Source organism: Camarhynchus parvulus, chromosome 7, assembly GCF_901933205.1.
Source record: "Camarhynchus parvulus chromosome 7, STF_HiC, whole genome shotgun sequence".
NCBI lineage: Eukaryota > Metazoa > Chordata > Aves > Passeriformes > Thraupidae > Camarhynchus > Camarhynchus parvulus.
The window spans coordinates 32,600,948-32,624,982 of record NC_044577.1 but is presented as its reverse complement, the minus strand read 5'-3'; the positions used below and the strand labels follow the sequence as shown (position 1 = coordinate 32,624,982).

Sequence of the window (24,035 nt, the reverse complement as noted above, 5' to 3'; positions counted from 1 at the left end):
AAAAATAAAATTTAAAACAAAATTAGAAAGGTAAGTCATGCATATCCTGCACATATGTTTTTTCCATCTTTCATGTGTGTCTCTCTTCAAGAGTGAGGGAGAGGTACAGGCCCCACAAACGTGTCCAGGGTGTGCTGGAAGGGCAGGAGCTGTCAGGAGCAGGGCAAGTAATCTAGCCTGCTTTCATGCTTTCATCTTCTTCATACAAACCAACCAAAACCAGAGGAAAATACTTTGGAATCCTGTTATTGTGTCCTTTAAGCGTTTTATCTGTGCAAAGCCACCTCTCAAAACCAAGCAAGACATTTTCATCCCCACCTACACAGCTTTTTCACTGACCCTCCAGGTTCACACAGGCCCTTGTGTTTTAGTGATCTCCACTTTCAGGAAAGGGAATGAAATCTTGTGATTTCAATGAGGATTATGTGGGCAACCTTCGGTCCATTTCCCTGCACTTCTTGTCATGCCATTCACTTTTATTGTTTTCACTTGGTACTGGAATTTTTCCTTTTTTAATTTAACATTTCATTTCTATAGGTTCTTCTCCTCTCTGTTTACCTTTCTTCTCTGATTTCAGGATTTTAATTGGAGTAATTTTGGCAAGTTTTTGTTCTTTTCATTGCCCCTCATTTCATCTCAGTCCATTTGGTTGTGCTTACTCAATTTCCAAATTTTCTGGATTTTTTCAATTGCATTGTTTTTGATTGTAGGGATCACATACTTCCAGAGTATGTGTTGGTCTTTGTTCTCTGATTTCAAGATTTCAATGAGGATTATTTGGGCCAGCTTCGGTCCATTTCCCTGCACTTCTTGTCATCTCACTCACTTTTATTGTTTTCACTTGGTACCAGAATTTTTCCTTTTTCTTTTTTTTTTTAATGTTTCATTTCTTCTGTTTCTTTGTTTACTCTTCTTCCCTGATTTCAGGATCTTAATTGGAGTAATTTTGGCAAGTTTTTGTCGTTTGCACTGCCCCTCATTTCATCTCAGTCCATTTGGTTGTAGTCACTCCATTTCCAAATCTTCTGGATTTTTTTCCAATTACATTTTATTTGATCATATCAAATGATATCAGTTTGATCATATCAAATGCTTCTTTCCAGAGTGTTTGTTAGACTTTGTTCTAATTGTGATTCCACTATTCCATTCGTTTTCCTGAAAGGAATCTTACCACGCTTAAACGCAAACATCTCCTTTGTGTGCACCCTCAGATGAACAAATGTGGCACCCAAGCCCCGGTGTGGCTGTCCCTGAAGTCTGAATCCCTGCCAGCTCCTGGGGAGAGCAAGAGGCTGACGGGATGTGCCACCTGGCAGGGCTTTGGGGGCACCAGGGACTGCTGCCTGTTCCGGATCCCCGTCGCCGTCACGAACTGCGGCGCTTTCTTTGTGTATCTCCTGCAGCCCACCCCAGGATGCATGGGCTACTGTGCAGAAGGTGAGGACCAGCACAGAATTTATCAATAAGATTGCTTGTGCCTCTCAGGCTGGGTGCTCAAAGGCCCCGGTGCTGCAGTGTGCATCTCGGTGACCTTGCGAGTCAAGCGTCACTCCCGCTACGGCGCGGAGCGTGTAGGAAATAAATCAGTGGCAGTCCAAGGTGTTCCTGAAGAATAGCTCCCATTACCAGTGCAAAATGTAATCTGGTGTGTATTGCTGAAGCGTTCTCTGCTTGGTTACAGCTCACGTGTAACCTTTCCCACTGTCTTTGGCTCCACTTTGGCTTGAAGTTGCAAAGCGAGTGAGCAGAGGCATCTCAGCTGTACCCAGGCTCTGTATCCAGGAGACTGTCTCTAAGGCCTCTCCTTATCTGTAATAATACAGTATCCCCCTTCAAAAAAGGGTAATTCTGAAACTCTGCAAGGAGGAAAAAAAAAACCAAACCAAATTGATAACATCTTTTTCATGACATTTATATAATTGTTCTCATCAGAAATAATTTTCAGCCTACTATGAGAGATGTAACCCCTGCTCGGTAGCTAGGAAACAAAGGGAAAGCAGAAAGCAATTGCTCATTCAGTCAAACCTCCTGAACTTCGGAGCATGGCCAGGTGTATGTAGATTTCATCAGAAAACATGCTTTTTTCTCAAAATTAAAAAATTACCTTTATACTTTCAGTGTTTTTGGACAGAAACATGACACTGAGGAACTAGGGTTATCAGCTTTTCAATTTTCAAAATCCAAGCTTAAATAAATTTTAAAGAGAAAGATAACTATTTTCTTATCTTTATCAATATTTTAACATTCCTACTTGAAGAAGAGGAAGGAAGAAAGGCTCATAAGACATGAAATTAATTCAGTATTTGAAATAAAAAAATCCATTAAAATAAATGAAACCGATTCTTACTCAGAAATTACTTTTTAACTGAATAGTCATTTTTCAGTTTAAGCTTGGCTTTTTTATAAACTATAAGCTTTCCACTACTTTTGTTCAAAGAACTTTTTTGCCAATACATTTTGGGTGAATAATTTTGTCCTATTTGATGATTCATACCTGTTCAATGATGTAAAGCCACCTGCATTTCTAACAAAAGAGAGCTTATCCCTTCCCAATCTCATTTTCAGTGAGGCCCAGTCCTTCAGAGTCTTTAATTTCTAGCCTTTAGGATGTTTTTGCAGTCTCATGCATTGGATGGAAAAAACCTAAATCTGGAGGTTTTCTACTGGGTTTTTTTACCTCATGGCTTTCAATTCAGCTGTAAATATTGCACCACAGGAGGCTCAGCTGGGTCCAGCTGCCTTGGCTTTGTGTTGAGGTCAATTCCCTGGTTCCTTCTGCTGGAGGTTCAGGAGCAGGACAGCAATCAGCGTTTCTGAGCTGCAAAACAAGCTGAATTTAAAACTCCATAACTTGGCAGAAAGGACACAGCTGGGAAAAGCAGAGTTCGTGCTTGCAATTCCACTCACATCCTCCCCTGAGCTGATCACCTAACTCTGTCCTTCTGGGATAATTTCCTGCACACAGTCATGATGTGAGCCACGGTTTGAGGCAGCTTCTCTAAGAAATGAAATACAAAAGGGTATAAACAACTGGTCTTTATTCATCTTTTAAGTAACTTGTTTCTTGCCTCTTGCTGTTTGCCCTGGACAGATGTTAACACATTGGTTCTCTGTTCTGCTAGAACAGCTTCATATTTTATTCTCTTGGGTTCCCACATATTATATTTTCTACACTTGTCTGAAAAAGTTACTTAATTTATCCTTTCAAAGCATCTGAACCAGCTTCATGTTTTGCTTGAGTCTGGCTCCCTAGAGATGAAAAACATCCCCTTACACTATTACACCTTTCTTTGTTTCTACTTTCTGGGGGAGTTTAACAGGAAGAAAGGTTTCAGACTTCATTACCTGTTGAAGCCTACAGAAAGCAAGCTGTATTTTTAGAGCAATAGCATTATTCTGGGCAGAGGGAGACTATATTCAGCAGACCTAGCCTAGATACATCCTAAAACAGCCTGGAAAGGATGTTCAGTAAGGTAATAGAGTAAGGCAAAAAAGTAAGGCAATAGTGGCTGGCTGCTTTCTGGGAGTCAGTTCACCTCTGCAACATAGTGATTTCTCATATCCCTCCTGGGCTTCTTGCAAAACTTGGATCAAAAGGCTGTGCTCCAGGGAAATGCAAAGCTGAGGGTCTTTGCCAGAGTAATTAATTTGTATTAATTGAGTGCTTCATTTCAATAATATTTCTCTCACTGCAAAATTTAAAGAAAAAAGAAAAAATAATTCAAAACCAGCAGGTCAGATGGTATAACAGCAATAGGTAGTCAGGACACAATTAGCAATTTTTACATTTCATACAAAACACACCTTCTTGCTTGCGTGGTTACTAATTAAGTCACCAGAATATAAAATGTAGTGCTCATCCCATGTTTAATTACATTGACATCTTCTTGTTAGGTGAACAACCATAACACCAAAATAACATTGTGTGCTCCATCCCTCTTTTGCTCTCCTTTTCCAGACAAGCTGGCAAGCCTGGCTTTGCAGCCGGCCATCACCCCTGAGCTCGTGCAAGGCCGAGTCCACCTGAAGTGCAGCTACAGCCCCCCTCCCCCTGAGCCCCCTGTGCACTTCAGGGTGCTGTGGTCACGCCTCTCCAGCCCAGGAAAGAGGGAGCAGATCCAGCAGGAGACAACCCTGCAGGTGTTTTCCTACGTGGGGATGGACAGCGCGAATCTCCGCCTGGGAGACACGGTAACGCCATCGCCTCCAGCAGCACAGGTCACACACCCACAGGGGATCAAACCTCCTTCCTAAACCTCTGTGGTGTTTTTATTAGTGCTGCTCCTCACTCCTTGTGCTTAGAGCTACTGCCCAAAAAAAGATCTGAGACTGTTTCATGGCAACATTATTTAATAACATCAACTGGGTTCAGGACCTGTAAAATGTCTGTGAATCGCAGTGAGTTCTTGGAAGGTATTTCACCTTTTTTATTTTTATTTATTATTTTATTTATTATTTTTATTTTATTATTTAACTTTTATTTTATTTCTACGTTTATTTATTATTTGATTTATTATTTTCTATTTTATTATTTACCTTTTATTTTATTCCTACGTGGAGATGGACGGCGCGAATCTCCGCCTGGGAGACACGGTAACGCCACCGCCTTCAGCAGCACAGGTCACACACACACAGGGGATCAAACCTCCTTCCTAAACCTCTGTGGGGTTTTTATTAGTGCTGCTCCTCACTCCCTGCGCTTAGAGCTACTGCCCAAAAAAAGATCTGAGACTGTTTCATGGCAAGGTTATTTAATAACATTAACCGGGTTCAAGACCTGTAAAATGTCTGTGAATCGCAGTGAGTTCTTGGAAGGTATTTTGCCACATTCTAAAGGCAAATTGAATATTTGCAGTTGCATTACACCTTGAATGCTGTGGGGTTTGTATAAGTGGTGGGTACACGTGCCTGAGCCAATTTTTGTTTAGTACTTTTTGTATCTTGCAGCAGAGGTAGGCTCAGCTGCGTGCACTCAGTAATTTTTATATCCATGGACCAGAGACACAATAACATCTTTTCACAGGAAAAAAAAAATATTATACATTTTAAAATAGAGGGAGATTCATTTTATGGGGTTTTTTTCACGTTGTTCTGCCTCTCTGATTCCAAATTCCTGGTTCAATAGCATACTGAAAGATAGAGTTCATTACAAAGCAATCTTTAAGAAGTATATTTGATGGCTTACATAGCAACAATGATCAGCTCTCAACAACAACAAAACAGAAACCAATACAGATGTGAAAAAAAATTGACTTGTGTACGAATTCATGGCCTTTTATGGTACAGAAACAAGACTTTTAAATTTAAAATAGGTTCATAACTTTTACAGGCAGAGGGACATTAGTGATGCTACAGCAAACAGAATAAATAGGGACAATGTCTTGGTGTTAAAAGTAGGTTGGAAATAGTCTTGGCATTTTGCAGCTCTTTGAGATCATGGGATCACAGAATAGCAGCCCTCACAGAGGGTTCAAGGTTCATCTGGTCTAAATTTTCTTGGCAAAAGCACAATCTACACAAGACAGCCCAGCACCCTTTCCTGCTGAACCTGAAGTGACCAGTGTAGGAAAATCTACCACTCCTGAGATTATTCCAATAGATAACTCTTCTCATTGTGAAAAAAAATTCTTTTTGTGGTCAATCAGAATTTTCCCTCATCTTTTCCATGTTACTACTTGTAAAAAGGGACCCTCTATCTTTGAATCCACTCTTTAAAAGCTGGAACATGGTGATGAGGTTTCCCCTAAGCCTTCTTTTATCAAGGCTGAATGAACTCACTTCTCTCATGGCAGCTTCCCAGGCCTTGGCTCATCTTTGTGGCCCTTCTCTGGACCCTCTCCAGGCTGCCCACATGTTTTCGTGTGGTGGTGACCCAAAATTGTGAACACAATATTCCAGATGTGGCCTGAGAAATGCTGACTGAGATAACGATTTCTTTAGCCCAGTTCAGGATCTGACTGATGATGCCCTCGCATGTAATAAGATGAGGCAGATAATTCTGCCAGTTTAAGACAAGTTTGTGCTATGAAGAGATATTCTCATCCAAATTATTTCACTTGCAATCACTTCAAATCTTGTTTTAACAGTCCTGAGGGATTCAGAGAAAATATGGTTCTGTTAACAAGTAGCATTGCCAAATCTTTATAAGACTATTTTTATTGTATTGAGTTTCCAGTAAGCCCTTCTTTGTCCTCTGCTGAAACTACATGTTTAATTTAGTGGGTTTAGTGAGACTAAAGCATTCTCTTCCTTGTTAGGCTTCTTTAAAGGTCTTCATGGCCTATTAGGCTAATTACAATTATCCATAAATCATCATGGGTGAAAACCAAGCGATGAAGCTGCAGCTGCAACTGAGAATTCAGTCTTACAAAATAAAGACTTTTAAAAAACCATTTCACTGTTTGCCATCCCAGTCTGGGTGTCTAACAGGAGTCAAAAGGGAGAAGACTCTCACCTCCAGTGGTGTAAATCTGAAGAAATTCAGCATTCCCCTAGGGGAAAGGTTATGCCACTAAGAGGGGAATCAAACCCTGGCACCAAATTCCACCACCCAGAGGCAATGGGTAACTCTCACCTGCCCAGGAAAGATGCAGATGGAAGAATATTCTCTCAGGCACCATTAAAGGGAGGCCAGATTCACACTGATATGAGAGGGGAGACAATAAATCAGGAGCACTTTCCAGTACTTTTCCCCTTCTCCCTGCAGAGCCCAGCGGGAGCATCCCCAAGGCTGAGCACTGCCAGGGTGCACGAGGGGCATTCAAGGCAGAATTTGTCCCCCAGTACAGAGAATTTGCAGCATTTTGAAAACTACTTGCCTTTTTTGAACCTTTTTAACTCATAATCTCTACTTGCACAATAACCTGCATTTGGTTCCACACATTCATGGCCTGAAATCAGCATCTTCTCTGTTCCTTTCTTGACAAAAAAAACACAGCCAAGCAAGATGATTTTTTTTTTACATCACTTTTTGGGTGGTTGATGTCAATGCTATTCTTTGTAAAAACACCTCCAGGCAATAGGTCAGTCACATAATGGAATAGCTATTGATATATTTTAATACACAGTCAAACCTTAGAGAAGAGTTGAGATTTACCAGCCAACATTCCTGAACTTGTATTGACTAAACAGACAGTTATTTTTTAATAGCCATCATGTCTCCTTTCTTCCCCCCATCTTTGGGTTCCAATTTTGTTATTTCAGACAGTAATGCTGGCAGCACAATGTTCATGAAACTATTGCAGCCTTAAATAAATCTATAACATGCCACTATTTCTCTATAAGCTCTGAAAGGAGCCCACTCCATCTGATGTGAAAATCCTGGCATTCCTAAGCCTTATTTATGTGATAGTGACAGAGGTCATTTCATTCCTCGAGGCACAGCCATCTATAAATTATAGCAGCACACTGTGAGTAATGAGTTATGCTAAGAAAGAAAGGTGTTTAGGAGAAAACCGTGCAGATTTTGCTCAGCACAGCAATCCAAAAGATCGCGCGGCGAGGAGCAATTGTCACCCTACATAAACCATGGTGCTCGTTGTAAAATAAGAATGTTTAAGCAAAACCAGCCTTTCTGAGCTCTCTGATAGAAGTGGCTGCTTTGCATGGCACTAGGCAACAGAAGGAGATTATGCCCCAGCCAAAAAGATAGCAAATCATTGCCTCAATATATAAAATAACTATTTTTCTCTCAGAAGGGAAAAAGCATGAAATTTCATAGAGTGGTTTGAATTGGAAGAGGGTCCAAAGATCATCCAGTTCCAACCCTCCTGCAAGGCCAGGGACAACTTCTGCTAGGCCAGGCTGCTCCAAACCCCATCCCAGCTGGCCTTAAGCACCTCCAGTGATGAGGCAAGAGATCTTACAGCCCTGTTGTTCTTGGTGCTGAAGGAAGCCAGATCTTGCAGAGCACTTACACTTCATCTCTCAAGGAAATAGGATTTTTGTCTTATTGCCAGCACTTCTAAGAGATGCCCCAGTTTAGCCCAGGGCAGAGAAGCAGCTCATTCCAGATGATAAATTCACTACATTTATTGAATGTAAAATCCTGGGCAATGGGCTCATAAATGTTAAATCATATTAATTCTGTACCTATGGAAACACTCAAGCACTTAGAAGGCCATCTTGAGGGTTTGCCCATTCTCCTCTCCGAGAACTAGCAAGGTTTCATCCTGCAGACCCCCAGTCAGCACTGGCTCTCAGCATCTCCCCTTTGGGGTCACTTCATGCCCTTGGCTCAGCTCCCGCTGACTCAGACTCTGTCCCAGCCCAGAGGTCTGCACAGCATCTGGACTCCAAAGTGACAAAGTGGCATTTCCCCATCTTAAGCACTAATCCCCTCCCAGCCACTGGATTTGTCAGAATCAACAGGAATAGGAAGACCTGCCTGTTTGTAGGTCACAGCTGAGTTTACAATTTCTTCCTCAACCTTCAGGCGGAAAATGAGAAGCATCCCCACAGAAACGGAACTCTAGGTGAACTTGAGCAGAGATTTTAAAGCAGAAAGGGTCAGAGAGCTGATGAGCAAAACTCTGCAGATGATAAAACACCTTGCCATTATCCTGGGAAAATTTCCTTCCTTGGCAGAATGATGACCCAGAGTCAGCTCCCACACTCTGCCCGGCCATGTGGCACCTGGGAAGGAAGAGCTGCCCTCTTGCTGTGCAGCCAGCAGCAAAGTGAGCAGGGCTGGGTACCCCCAGGGCCAGGTCACACAGCTGCACCTGCTCCCTCCTTTGCACAGCTGCGGTCGCTCTGCTGTAAGTGGCCCGGCTGCTCCACAGAGCGGAGACTCCGAAAGGAGAATCTGAGTGGCCACAGTCTGTCTTAGCTGGGGGATGACTGGCTGTCACGAGACAGAGCCAATCCCCTGGCCACCTAGGACCCCTGGGTGGTATGAACCACAGGAGGCGTCCTAGCGAAGAAAGACTGGAAGTCACGGACAGCGGCAACTGGAGAGGCGGTGGAGTGAGGAAGGATGATGCGAGTCAGTCAGCTTGCCGTGGTAGGAGAAGGATTTATTTAGGAGCAGGGAGAACACAAGGGGATAGGGGTCACGACAAACTGACCACGAACCTCCCCCTGGTCAGGCCTTATATAGCCGACCCCAGGGGGAGGGAGAGACAACACAGAGCCAATCATGAGACATTACATCAAATCAGGAGACATCAGACAACAAATCAACAGAAACCAAAGGAGTGGCCTTCCCCCCTAGCCCAATCACCACCCGAACCCCGAGGAACTTTCTGGACCTTGGGAGTGGGGTGGGGGTGATGGACAGGGGGGTAACCAGGGAAACAAAGGAGGGGGAACATTGATGGACAAAAGAATTAGCATGAAAATAGGAGGACCCGGCTAATTGACAACTAACGGACACTGAGGGAGGGGGAGGGAACCCTGGAAATCCCCTTGCTCAGTAGCCATCTTGAACCAATAGAACTTAATGAGAATAAAATATAAAACTTGTAAAACTCCGCATCAGAACAATAAAACAATGTAAAACAACACGCACCCCAACACACAGCCAACAGCCCCTCACAGGGAGTGATTTGTGTTCTAAAGCTGCAAGGTCTAGCTCATTAATTAAATCAAAGACAGATTCTCCCGACTTTCCCCTTCCTGCTAACCCTTCCCAGAGACTTTGTTCCTACCCGTTTCTGCAAATACCTACAGCCAGATCATTTTCTCAAGCTAATGAGAACTATTTTCCTTTTCTTCCAGCTTCCCTAGAAATGTCATCCCTCAGTTCTGCTCATCCTTTGCTCTTTACATCAAGGCTGCAAGCCCCAGCTCCCTCCCAGCTCCCAGCAGTTTGTAACCCCAGCCCATTAGTGTTTAATGGAGAGGGCAATGGCAGCTCCAGTGCCCCAGAGCCATCAGGACACACCTTTCACCTGGCCTGGTGATTCCCTGCCCAGCCTCCACCTTCCATCCAGGAGTGTCACCCTGAGCCCTGCAGCCCCAGCCTGCTCTGACAAGGGTGATACTGCAGGAGGGTGACCCAAACTCAGAGTTAATAATCACCTTCCTGTTAATAATCACCTTCCTGTTAATAATCACCCTCTGCACCTTCTGCAGCCCCCAGATTGCCCTGCTGAGGCAATTGCCAGCAGGAGGTGACCCTAAAGGGCTCCTTATGGGGAAAAGGGAGCTCCCCACAGCTGCCTTGGTTAACTGAACCCCCTGCGCTCATACAGAGGCTGATGGAGAGGGAGAAGCTGGACCTGCTGGCAAACATCCCCATCCTTGCCCCAGCCTGGACTACCCACACCACATTCAGAATTAGTTAGGGGAAGAGGTGAAATTGAAGACATTATTATCATCAAAATAAGTAGAAATAACTGATTTGGAGGAAACCTGAGTTCTGAAAGCTATAGGGGAAAATACTCACATTTTAATGTGCAAGTTATTAGGGAGAAATTTTCTGGGGACGGTGACAGGTCCTGGCATTAAAATATTCTCCTAAATTGCTTCACTGACCCTCACCTAATTAATGAATGACTTCTGCTTTTACCTAAAGAAGCTCCTCGTGGGGTTCATGTCAAAATAGGAACAACTCTGTTTGAGTCCATGGAAGGGGGCAAATCTGCTCCAACACACACAAAGGGAGACACTTCTTAGCTAAAAGAGCCTTTTTTGATATGAGTTTTGTGCCTAGAAGAAGTTTTCTGCCCTATGGGAAGTTTTGCCAGCACACAGGGAAAACAAAGCATCCCATATTAAGAAGCAATCCAGTCATTCTGTCCAAGGGTACCTGTCCCTTTAAAAGAGATGATGAAAAAATAGAATTTGACTTTTTTTTAACAAATCCAATGAGTTTGTGGAAAAATACTTCCTAACTTGTCACGGCCATCAGCATATGCTGTCAGTGGTGCTTTTATCTCTTTGCTTTAAAAAGGCTGCATCCTGAGATGGGTGTAGGGGGGGAAGAGAAAAAGAGAAAGAAAAAGTTGATTACTGAAGTGCAGAAAAAAGAGTTAGTATTTAGCTGAAGGCAAAAAAAATCCCTTCTCCTTGGGATGACTATCATAATTATGTGACAAACTGTCAACCTGTAGCTCAGTATCTGATGAACATTGCTGATTGTGAGGTGTGCACCCAACAAGGGTGGGAGTTGTATAAAAGGCAGAAATAAAATGTAAATTGTGATGGCTGTCCATACATTTTGAATTTTTAAAGTTTGTGCTGACCTCCAAAAGCACTGAAGATTGAGCTGGGATGGACTGATAGTCTACAGATATCTCTGTGTGTCATTAGGGAGTAATTTTTTATTTGAGTGTTTGGTGCTTTATCTATAAAATATACCTCTGAAATAGATATGAGAGGAAATACAACTAGGCTGGGTTCTATATTTACCCAAATATCACTTTGGGGAAGATCACCAGGCCATCCTCTGTCAGTGCTGGGCATCCCTGTGCCTGTGCCTGGCAGCTGCAGCTCCCTCCCTGGCACAAACACTCCTCGTGCTGGGCTCAGAGGGAATCTCAGTGGGAACATTTTTGCTTAAAAGCACTGAAGCCAAAAGTGCAAACAGCCCAGTGAGTGCAAATACATCATCTCCAATGTGGGTGCATGTGATCTGCTCCATGAGCTCTGCAAGGGGGGCAGTGCTGTTTGTTTTTGGTAGGGGGAATATGAATTATCTGAACCCTCTCACTGTTGTCACCACCTTGCCAGATCCTGATTTTGCAGACTCGCCTTGTGGCAGCAGCAGGAGCATGATCAACACTCACTTTCTGCCTTCCCAGCAGAAGAACTGTTTTGAAAAGTCTGTAAGCTGAACATAAGCCTTTAGGGAAGGATTGGAGATAATAAATATCTAATGATAACAGGGGCTTATTACCTTGAGGAGACAACAAGTTGCTCTCCTTCAGAGGCAGGCTGGATAACTATGAAATATCTGAGGAATTTTAACTGTAAAGTGTCTCTGTGAGGTGAGATCTGTCTGGTTTTCCCCCAGTACACCCAGTACGACCTCAAGGCTTCCATCTTGTTAATGTAACAAATGACACCATTTTCACTGGGCCAAACACGCCAGAGCTGTCTGCAAGAGAGTGAGAAAAATTGTGAAGGTAAAACCATCCCAAAAGGCACACAAGCCTGGGACTGAGCTGAACTGGAAATAATCCAGAGCACAGAAAACACTTGTTTTTCCCCACAGGCCTACAAACGACGCTGTATTGCTGGTGGGGAATTTCTGCTGTGCACAAATGAGGTGGGAAAGAGGATTCTTCAGTTTGGAGGAAACTCATGGCTTGATGGTAACGAGGAGGGACTTTTAGGGTGCTAAGAGAAATATTGCAGGCTGTTATGCAGCTCATGGCCACATGAATCTGGGAATATCCTGGTGCAGACCCTGCTTTGCAGGTAGTGGTCATGAGGGTCGTGCCTGAGCCAGCAGGTGAGAGCTACAAGCATCAGCATGGGCAGTGAGTGATGCTGGAAAATCTATCCAAAGGCATTTGTTATAATGGAAAATAAATTGGATTGGTCCAGCTCTTCCTTGTGGGTTACTTGAGGCTTAAAAAAGGCAGCAGCTATAAATATGTTATCTGAGTATCTGGAATTTGATTTAATATGTCACAATCTGTTACTTCATTTCCAAGAAGACTAAAAAAAAATATTCAGAACTACAGTTTCAGAGTCTATTGTCATTTGCTTTAAGGAAAATTTCTGTATTTTAATCTTATGGTCCTAGAAATGATTTCTGCAATTTGGTTCTTCTGAAACCAATGAAACATTAAGTTGGCAGATGGTGTGCAGGCTCAGCAGAGATAAAAGTTGTGTGGCTGTGCTAGGAATACAACATAAGTGTCCTGGTACATTGTGTTTGGAGGAGCTTTTATTTGGGTGAATTTTCTTTTTTTTTTTTTTTAATACAATATAAACCCTGTAGGCACATCTGCATCATCTTTTATAAAACTATAAGGAAAAAAAAATAAGCTTCTCTTATTGCTGACACAGTTTCTGAGACTGGATGACTGTCAAACAAATTCAAATTTTAAAATAAAATGCTTACAAACGTGGTACAGAGAGAAGATGCTTGATCCAGTGGACAGACTGGAGTCTGGGATCCCAAGAGCAAATGCCTGAATTCTGACAGTGACATCTATGAACAATGTAGGTTTTCATTAGTAAAATGAGTCAAAATCACAAAACAAGGTATTTAAAGAAAGAAGAAAAACACATTGTAAGAAGAAGAAAACACATCATGAGCATAAAGTGCTATTAATTGTTGAGACAAACACCATACTTCTTTGCTTATTAAATGCATCAAAAATTCTTCCAAATCTCAAAATTTTCACATAAATATTCTCAAAGCCTAAATCCCCAAAAGATATCTCAGCAGTAGAATGAAAGCTTAAAAATTCTGAGCAACAGGAAGATGCATAATTATATGAATGTTACCCAGGAAATGCTATAGCATGTGATGTTTATTCATTTATTACAGGTCTTTTGCACTGTCACAGCTTTTAGGAGGGACTCTCCTGAGCAGCAATCACTGCCTGAGGACAGCAAAGGTTTCTATGCTGGGATTAAGGTAATGCCCATGGCCCTGAGTCACTGATGAGGGAATATTTGAAAATAACGATGAAGAAACATGAGTTCTGATGATCACAAGCAGTGTTGTTCACTGTGAGAAAATGGCTTTCAGTTTGTCTGTAAAACACCCTGAAGCACCACTGGCACTGTTGCGGTGTTGTGAGGTGCCCAGGACAAGGTGAGAGATGAGAATCTGACTCCAAGTTCCCAGAAGCTGATTTATTATTTTATGATATTATATTATATCAAAAGAAAATCATGTACTGACACTATACTAAAGAAAGAGAAAGGGGACATCAGAAGGCTCAACAAGAATGAAAAATTAAAACCCGTGACAGACTCAGAGAGTCTGACACAGCTGGACTGGGATTGGCCATTAATTAAAAACAATTAACATGCTGGGTAAACAATTCTCCAAATCACATTTCAGAGGAGCAAATCATGGAGAAGCTGAGGCTTCTCATCTTCCCAGGAGAAGAAATCCTGGCAAAGGGATTTTTCATAAAATATCCACTGATGTGCCACAAAGTATGGGCAAAGGTCCGTGTGCTGGTAAAGGTGCCCTGAACAGCTCTGGGGGTTTTGTGAGATGGGAAGACACATCTACAAACCTACAAACCTACAAACAAAGGATGCACAATTCTGTTGTAAATAAACCAGGACAAAGTGAAGACAAAATATGAATCTTTATCCATCATCCTACTACAGTCAGGCATTACAAAACAGAAGTTGCTGGAGATAAATTCACACAGAGTGCAAGCACCAGGTCTAATCCCACTCAAGGATTAGTCTGTCAGGAGATTTTTGGGATCTTCTGAGTATCTTAGTGTCATGCCTCCATCAAAGGGGTTTCAAACATCTGGCAGCCCATTCTGTGTGGCATCTGAAGAACAGTTTCTGAGGAATTTTTTTAAACATCAGAATTTTCCAGGGAGTGGAAATTCCCATTTCCAGCTAGCCCTGAGTGCTGTTTCTGCTCTTTTCCCAGGACAATGGGCAGACAGAAAAGGCACAACCCCAGCTCTCTGTCCAAACCTGTAATATTTTATGTGCAGAGCATTTCTTATTCCTGCCATAGCAGAGAAGGGGAATTGGTAAAAAATTGCAATTATTTTGCACCTGGCGCAGACTACAAGCAAAGAGTCCGTGACCATGAGCTTATGCCAGGCTTTATGCCATGGTATTTCTCCTACTGCACTGGGGTAGGAGCTCCTTTAAACCAAGAATATTAAAAATTAAATAAATTCCATAGCATTGTTCTCAGGCTTAATAAAAGCTGGCTTTCTGATTTGGAGATGAGAAGCAATTACACATTATATATGGGAACTGCAAACATTTTCTTAATTGCAAATAATGTAGTTAAAGTATGTTAACAGCAATTTTACCTTATAAAGTTGAAGATCACTATTGCAAAATGTATTATTATTAAGGAGATTATGATAAAGATTATTATTATTTTGCAAGTAATATCTTAATAATTGGTTAAAACCACTTCAGACTTCACAGATATCAGCGTTGCCTGATTAATCTGTCATCACTCTTGTCTGTCAAAATTATCTTAAAGTTCTTTTCTTGTTTCTTATTTCCAGTTTTTGCCAGAATCACTGGAAATCGCAGAGGATGGCAAGGAACATGTTTTGACTGTCCTGAGCACAGTGCCCATTGCCTGTCCTGGGCAGGATGATTCCTGTAAAATCACTTTGCAACTAAGCACTGAGGACTTGGGTAAGAGTTTTACATATTGACATCTAATCAATGTGATTGCTTTTGCCACAATTTAGGTTACAATGAATTCTAATAGAAAATATAATATATCAATAATACCAAAGGGCAGAAGCCATAAAATCAGCAAACTAGGCCATGTTTTATCTGCAAAATAAAACAGCTGATTACATCTGACAGATTTTTGAGAGAAAAAAACCCCGAAGCCATAAATCTGACTAGCAATAACCTGAACAGTAGTCTGTTGAGATTTATGGATGAAATAACTGAGAGTAGAAGAACTTATTTTAAATTCCAGGAGCGTAAAATTCCATTTTTAGGGTGTTTTTGTAGCAGGAAGGTTCTTAGGTAGAATAATTTCATTAATTATCAATAAAAAGCTCCCCTGCAGATTTATTATTCAGTAAATGCATAGTGAAGCCTTTTTTCTTTCTTTTGTTGGCTTATAGTTTTGTCTAACTTAATACAGAAGGAAAAAATCATTTTTGTGCTTATGTATTATTCTCTTTCTAAACGATTAGGGTTTTTTTTAATTTTATTAACTTGAAAACATTGACAATGTCACTGAGAAAACTCCTGCCCTTTTATTCAATAAATGCTGTCTTCAGGTCAATCCGGCGGAATACCTGTCCTGCCTAAGGGTGACACATGAGTATTTACTTTCCATTTGCACCAAATAAAACACCCAAACTTTTTTCTAACAAGTCACTTCTTTCTCTTCCATAAGTGACTCAACAAGAGAAATGTTTAGAGATAGGATTACAGCTGTAATTTCTCTACCCACAAAAAGGCAACTCTAAAAAATGTTGGCAAAGCCCAGATAGGTCCTGATATTTTTCTCTTTTTAATTCCCTTTCCTAGCTCCCCTCACCAATCAGCCAAGTGCTTAGACAGAAGAAAGAAAAATGATTTAAATGGTATCACAACACAATGAACTTAGACTGAGCAGCACCTTATGGTTCCAGCAGCTGTGTTGGCTCTCGTACATGCAGCACTTTGCATTTCTCCATGGCTCAGTGCTGCTCTGTTCTACACACTGCTCCTGGCTTGGAGTCTGGGCTGCTCCATCAGGAAAACATCCTCTGAGCTCATGGGAATGGATTTCCTTGGATGGCCAGGTGGAGGAAAAGCAGCCTCACACTGAGGGACTGGGGTGTCGGGGCTGCTGTGTGCTGGGACATCCCCACAGACCCTGAGCAGCTCAGGCACTGAGGATCAGACAGGAATTGGTCCCAGTCAAGGCCATTTGTTTAACTCACATTTTCTGAGGCATCCATCAAGGCTTTCAGAATCCCTCTGGCACTGGGAGCGTGGGCCAGGAGCTCTCAGGTGGGGAGGCTGAGCTCAGCACATTGGGCTGGGACTGACCCCTCACCAAGGTCCCCTCCAGTCCCACAGTGTGCACTTGACTGGAAGAAAGAGAGGATTCAGGACTTGCAGAAGCAGCTCTGTTTCCAAGCTGTCAATGGGCTTGATATGTTGGTGCCAAGAGGTGCCAGGAGGAAGGCAAGCTTGTCCAATTAACTCATATTTGAGGGAAGTTGTCACTGAAGTGGAAAATTCCTGTTAGTTTTGATCAACTCATTTCTGCAGCTTAGACTAAACCCAGCTCTAGCCCTTGGTTGCTCCATCCTGAGGCTATTTCCTGGGACGACACTCGGGCTGTTATCTATTGAGCTATCTATATATACTTAAGGCTGAGGATCTGCTGCTGGGTGTCTGCACAACCACATTTGCTCTGAGCCTTTATTGTCTTTAGGCTCCATTAGTTTATCTGAAGGAACACTGCGGGCTTCTGAAAAATGTGTGCTGGCCACAGTGCTGGAAATTAAAAATAAAAACGATTTCAGCTATGATTCGTTTATACCGAATAAATTAACTGACAAGCTCCTTGTCTGACTGAATCCATATAACCACACTCTTGTGCTAATTATGTAGGGAATAAGTGATAAGAAAGCTAATTACAAGCACAGAAATATCTCTCCAAGTTCAGACAATATCATAATGAATGCCAAGGCACAGCAGAGCCACTGGAGTTCGGCTCCTGTTAAGTTTATCGCTACTGTTTTGACAAGATGATTTTCTTTGATTTTAAACTTTTGTTCTGGGTTTTGAGCACAGCTCATGGGGCTGTAATGGCAATAACTATTCCTCATGGAAACCTCCAATTTAATTGAATCAAGAACCTTGAAAATGAGCCAGGACTTTTCTATAAGATGTGAGGTGAGGCAGCCTTTAAGGATTTGATATGAGAGATAAAATGTCATTAATATCTGTAGATTTTAGTTCAGTTCCCATAGTACTGTACAGGGTTAATTTAAATTATATTTCATGAGATTTCTCCATAAGGAATAATATAGTGATTATTTGATTGTGTTAGAAATGCCATCTTACAATTCTTTAATGCCATCTCCAGAAATTATTAAGCAATTCTACAAATGGGAAGAATGGTATAAAAATCACTTATTTTAATATCAGAAAATCAGTTGTTTTCATCTCAGATTAATTTTATGTCCACCGTTTCTAGAACTTTATTCTCATCTGATGATAATTAGCGGTCTGGGACAGAAAACTAAGTATTCCTCAAGAAACACTGTAAGTCCTGAAATCAGCATTTAGATTCTGACTGGCTTCAGCAGGGCCACAGTTTCATTTCCTATCAACCAAACGATCCCTGAAAGCCTGATTGGCTTCTTGAGAAGAAAATGCACAATGTATGTAGTGCAGACCAGATGGCTCAGAACTAAATGCCATCACGATTCAGTGTGTATAAGGGAAAACACACCTATGGAAATAAAAATCCGCGTTTGCCCTTCACCTGAGACCTCAGCAGAAAGGGTCAGCACCCGAGAGAAGGGGATACTGCCATTTTGGTTGTGTGTAGAGGTCCCTTTAGGAAAGATGTGATGTGCAGTGCCATTGTCACACTGATTTTGTCACCACACATCATTTCTCTACCCACCATAGGTGCTCACATAGCCAGTATCTCCATAGCTTATTATTTCTCCTCATTTTTTTAGTGAATTTATCAGCACAATAATTCTGTGAAGGATACAAATAGAACTATCATCATTTTACAGATTGGGAAGCAAAACATCATAATATAACCGAGCCAAAAAATACAAATACAGACCTGCTGCATTTGCCTTGCTGTTGTGACTGTATAGTTCACCGAAAACTTACTCGAGAACCCTCCCTTTTCACATCAAAACACCTGTTAATTTTAAATTAAATACCTCCCAGCAGATACCTCCTTATATTCCAGACAGTGAAGGAGAATTGTTTTCCAGAACACAGATTCATCTCTTTCTTTGTCATGAGAACGACTTGTCTTCATTCCCTGGGCATGGACCCATAAAGATAACACCAGTGTCCCAGAAATATTAGCACCTGTAGAAAAATAGACACCACCAAGTTTTTAGCAAACTTTGGGGATAAAAAAGCAGCACAGTGAAGAGGGCAGGGGGATGCCAGATTCAGTCAGTCACAACTGTCTTCATGCAAAGCCCATCTAGTTCCAAGGTGTCTTGGTTTGAAAGGACAGGTGTCTGCTAAGGAAGGCAGGAACCTCCCCTGAAATGGAAAATGAAAACCTCCAAATTATTATAATTTTGAAATTAAGGGCCTCTCAGGCAAAGATATGGGGAGAGGAATAACAGTTCTTTACTACCAGAATTAAAAAAAATACAAATGCAATAGTACCAAAAAAAATACCAACAAAGTATGGTATTGTTGACTGACAGAGTCAGAATAGGAGCTGATCCCCTGTGTGTCAGGGTGGTACCAGCAGTCATATCCCACGGTGGCTCAGCCCTCCTGCAGTGCCAGCTGTGCTTCTGCTGGAGCAGGGATCCTGCACAAGGGGGGAGTTTTCCTCTGCAGCTCCAGGGCTGCTGCAGATGGGCCTGGGCTCCCTCTGGCAATGCAGGGCAGCAGAAGGCTGCTTCTCTGGGAATGCAGTGGGCAAAGGCTGCTGTGGCGTCCCAAACCTCAGATTGTATCCAGGTAGGAATGCTTGGCTCCTCCTCTGGGCGGAGCCTCTCCCCATGGGATGATGGAATTTTATCAGCCATGCAGGGACACTCACCGGCCATGGACAGGGGATTCCTGGAAGGAGGATTGGTTTGTGGAAGACATAGAGAAAACTGCCCAATGAACAGAAGATAATTGCCCCACCTCTAACAGATGGCAATAGAACACACACCCAGCTACATCTTTCAACCCAAGACACAAGGCGTGTGTGTCCTGGAACCAGAAGCGTTTCTGTTGAACAGAGCAGGGTATGGGTGGCACTTTGGACAACTCCTGTCAGACTCTGTGCTGGTGTTCACTCCAGGCAGCCAGGTCCCAGGGCCCCCAGACATCGTCCTCTCGGCCTGCCAGGTGGATCTGCTGCCGGGGCCGTGCTCGGGGGGCAGCTGTGCAGCAGCCAGGGTGACAGTGACAGCTGTGACCGACTTCGCGCAGGACGGGAACCGCGTCAGCCGCCTCAGCGCCCGGCCAGCTGCGCCAGGGGATGTGCTCTGGAGGGCTTACACACCCAGGGATGTGAAGGTGAGGTCCTGAAATCACTTGGGAAATGTGGCAAATCTAAATGACAGGCTTTTCTTTTACTTTTTCTTTCCTGTTTTTAATTTTTTTTGTCCTTTTTTTTCCAAAGAAAATAAAATTTTAGGGATGATTTTCATAATGATTTGGATTGGAAGGGACCTTAAAAACCATCCAGTTCCAACCCCTGCCTTCCACTGTCCCAGGTTGCTCCAAGCCCCATCCAGCCTGGCCTTGGACACTTCCAGGGAATTGGCAGTCACAGTTTCTCTGGGCCACCTGTGCCAGGGCCTCCCCACCTTCACAATAAAGAATTTTTTTCATAATATCTGATTTAACCCTGCCCTCTGTCAGCAGAGTAAAGCAAATCAGTCACTTTACACACCAAGAAAATTAAATGGAATTCCCTGTGCTTTGACAGATTTAGGTTTGATTATTAATCAGCACATCAGTAAGGCCAAGAGCTGGAACACAGTGGTCACCAGGAGTGCTTCTGTTCACTGGAAAAGGGGAGAGGGAGAACATGGGTTAGGGAATGAGCACCTTTTTGAGAAGGAGGGAGGGGGAAACTGAGGGTTTGGGGAACATTTTCTGAAAAAGCAGAGGAAAGGCAGAGCCTCAGAAAGGAGAGAGGAGAAGGGGACCCAGCAGTGCTGTGTTCAATTTGTGACTGTGCTGTGAATTACCGGGACACTTTCAATGACACGTGGCTGCTCCACCTCTTCATTTATACCACTACAAAATGTCCAAAATAAAAAAAAAAAACCAAAACAAAAAAAACCCCAAACAAACAAACAAACAAAAAAACAAAAAAAAACCAAAAAAACCAAAAAACAATCAGGAAGGCAAGCCACATTTTCCCTGTAGAAAGCCTTGCTAAAGAAATGTGATGAGCAAGGACCAGCCCTCTCTCCATGAAGTTATTTCAGGACCTCAGCTGGGAGGTTTGAGACCTGTAATCCCACCACCCCAAAAAATTAACCAGAGCACAGATTTGACTGAGCTGAATTTCCCAGAGCAGGGGCACATCCAAGCTGGCATATCTTAAGTAACTGAAATCAACCCCCCAGTGAAATCTGCAAATTCCCTGCCCTAATTTTTGTGGATTTTGTCATGAGAGAATAAGATTAACCGGGACCAAAAGAATGTTTGTCTTCAAAGGCAAAATGCCTAGCATGGGTGTATAACATTTTATCTCCAGAACTGGCTTCTTTTAAAGGTTCGTAAACCAGAAATTACAGCTAATTCAGCATCATGCACTCACACACTCATATTTTTTCTTGAAATTACAAATGCTGTCATTAAAATATGAAGATGTATCAAGTGTGAAATTGAATAAATCAATTTTAATAATAAATTCCATTTATCTCTGTTAAAACTTGATATATGGAAACATAATAGACAATACTTCCCTCCCCCCCATTTTCACATTGCTGCTTTGTAGTTCATTAGAAGCCTTAATGTAACATAGCTCTTGCAACATAGCAAGAAAAAGTCCATGTATTAAAATCTATATAATCTTTAATCCTTCTGATTTGTTCAGATATTTTTGGTTTTTCTAAAAACTGAACAGAAATGGTGGGCAGAACATCCTGACACATCTAGATACCTCTAAACAGGATTTCCTCAGCAAACTACTCCTGCCTCCAACCAGGAATTGTCTTCTGAGATCATGCAAGAGGGAACAGAGCAGGAAGAGCACATGGATTTGTTTGTGCTGAATTTTTACTTAGGATGTGTGAGGCTGTGGAGAAAATGGGGGAATTTTGAGACACTTCATATCACAGGGTAAACACAAATGATACAGCTGACCCCAGATCAAAAAGTTGTTCAAAGAGGGGTTCATTTTTTCAGTCCTCAAGGCCATCATTCTAAAAGTTTGGTGTGCCAGACACAGGTGGGCATCTCAGTGTTTCTGTGTCATGGTTAAGGGGTATTTTGAAATACAGAAGATGTATTGCTGCCGGTGAGGATTGTTGTCAGGAACTGAAGTTCTATCTTCACCCTCTAATTCATTTATTTAATTTCACCCCTGTTCCCAAAAGCCAAAGTTCTGCTTTGTCACTGAGAGACTGCACAGGGATATAGCAGCCATCCTTCTTCCCTGCTCCATGGATCCTGGTAGAACTAACTGAAGTGCACCTCTGGGCTCCTCATGGGCAGGGAGGGAGCAAAGAATTAACAGCCCTGGCCAAGAAATCAGTCTGTCAGGATGGATAATGGAAAACCATAACACTCCATCACTCCCACCAGCATGACTGGGAGCTCTTCATATCACAAATCACTACACAACCCAGTCCTGCATTGTTGGGAGCTGGTCAGCAGGGCACTCAGCCATTAAAAAAACACCCTCTTGAGCAGACCTGGGTCCAGCACTGCCTAAGATTGAGGTGTTACAGCTTCAGAGCCCTGCCTCTGGCTCCTGCAGGCACATCTGCTCCCTGCAGGGCACCAGGGCTCTCTCTGTGACCCAGCTGGTGCCCAAGGAGTCAAGGGCTGATGTAGATAAAGATCTCTGCAGCTGCAGTAGGTCCTCTCCTGTTTCATCCATATACTTAAAGCAGTGTGATTTGGAGCCTCCTCATCAATATCTGATCAATATCCACATCAAATAGATAAATCAGCCATTGAGATGCTGTAATGGGAAATCTGAGGTCAAATTAGGGGACAGGCAGCTACTACTAAAACATGCTAATGTGACTTAATTATAGCACACCTTTTTACCGTACTTCAGGCATTAAAATTAGTACTATTTAATGAGCACTCTATTCTCCTGGTAATTTCAGTGAATGATCTACTCCTTAACAAAAAGTTTTAATAAAAAATCTTCAGCTTTTACCAGATAAAGGAAGACATTACATCAGATGAACAGGAACACTTTGAACTCCCTCATTGGCTATGATTAAACCCTGTTGTTTGAAAGCAAAGCCCATTTTGTCCCTATCTGCAATCACGTTTCAGAAGTCAGATTGTAGTTTGTACTTAACCCATGAATCCTGCCCCTAATGTTTTGTGAGGAACAGTAATGAAGGAAAACTGCTGTGTAGACTGTATTCATTACACATTTCATTTTAACTAGGTCACAGTTCGAGACCTCCCAACAGGGAACTGCTACTCTTTCACTGATCCACACATTATCACATTTGATGGATGGTGAGTATTTTACTTTGAAGTAATTTGGCTCAATTACTGCAGTTATCAGTTTCTGGATGTGGCATTTGGGCTCACATTAGAATATCAAAAAAGCATTGAACAGGTTTGCTTACAATGAGGAATGTTCTCCTTCAACAGCACAAGTGCTTTCCTTCCAGCTGTGTACTCCTTTTAACAAAAGGAATAGAAACGGATTCATCCTTGAGAAGCAATGGGTTTGAGTCTGAATAATTTTTACAAGACAAAGATCAGGTTCCAAAATGCTCTTCAAACAGAACCATCACTAGTGGCTTTGTGGGGGTGTCTACAGCACAAGTTGTTGTGTTAGTGACATCCCAGTGCCACCCAAGTGACACGTTATGTCACCAGGGCAGCACAGCACACAGGGACAGCCTCCAGAGGAGTTTAGTAACATCTGCTGCAAAGTCACTCATCAGAAGGATGCTCTTGGTTTCTTCTGTTTCCAGAGCTGGTTTACGTCCAGCTGGAGTAGACAATCATAAACACAACCAAAAAACCCCAAAAAGATGGCTCTAATGTCTCAGATAAAAAAATGCAGAAGTTATAAGTGTCAAATATCAGGGGAAAAATGCAAAGATAAAGTTGTACATCCTCTTATGGTGTCCAAATGTCCTTCTGTATTACCCAGCAATAAGCTGCTTTAAGACTTACTGAGCCAAAGTGGTGCCTTTGTGTTTGACAGCCTGAACTGTACAGAACTTTTCCACATTTAACTCCCCTAATCATTCATGAATCTATTTATCCCAGCTAATTGGCATCACTGAAAGCTTTTAAAATTTGCACTTGGCACATTTGATCCAATGTTGCAAATATTTCCGATGACATTCCAATTTGGTCATTCTGCCATTGACCTCCTGATGGCACTGACAGTGACTTTGGGTGCACAGCATCCACAAGGGCTTGGCAGGTGGGAATTTCTGCTATCCTGACATCCCAATTTCAGTCCAACATGCTCTGGAGGTGGCATCTGAAATGATGTCAAAGCTGGAGAAGTCTGTTGATGAAATATGAGTAGGAAAGGCAGTGGCTCCATTAAAGGTTGCACTTCT

At 42.3% G+C, this 24,035-nt stretch overlaps 1 protein-coding gene across 1 annotated transcript in view; it reads left to right on the top strand.

Annotated features, from left to right (window-relative positions):
• The window catches only part of LOC115905814 (von Willebrand factor D and EGF domain-containing protein-like), a 247,084-nt gene that overhangs the window by 48,254 nt on the left and 174,795 nt on the right, over nt 1–24,035 (top strand). The window contains exons 4-9 of the mRNA XM_030952485.1: nt 1,212–1,437; nt 3,959–4,191; nt 13,451–13,540; nt 15,132–15,267; nt 19,601–19,818; nt 22,892–22,965. Coding sequence (XP_030808345.1) covers nt 1,212–1,437; nt 3,959–4,191; nt 13,451–13,540; nt 15,132–15,267; nt 19,601–19,818; nt 22,892–22,965 — 977 coding nt within the window. The remainder of the gene's footprint in view (nt 1–1,211; nt 1,438–3,958; nt 4,192–13,450; nt 13,541–15,131; nt 15,268–19,600; nt 19,819–22,891; nt 22,966–24,035) is intronic.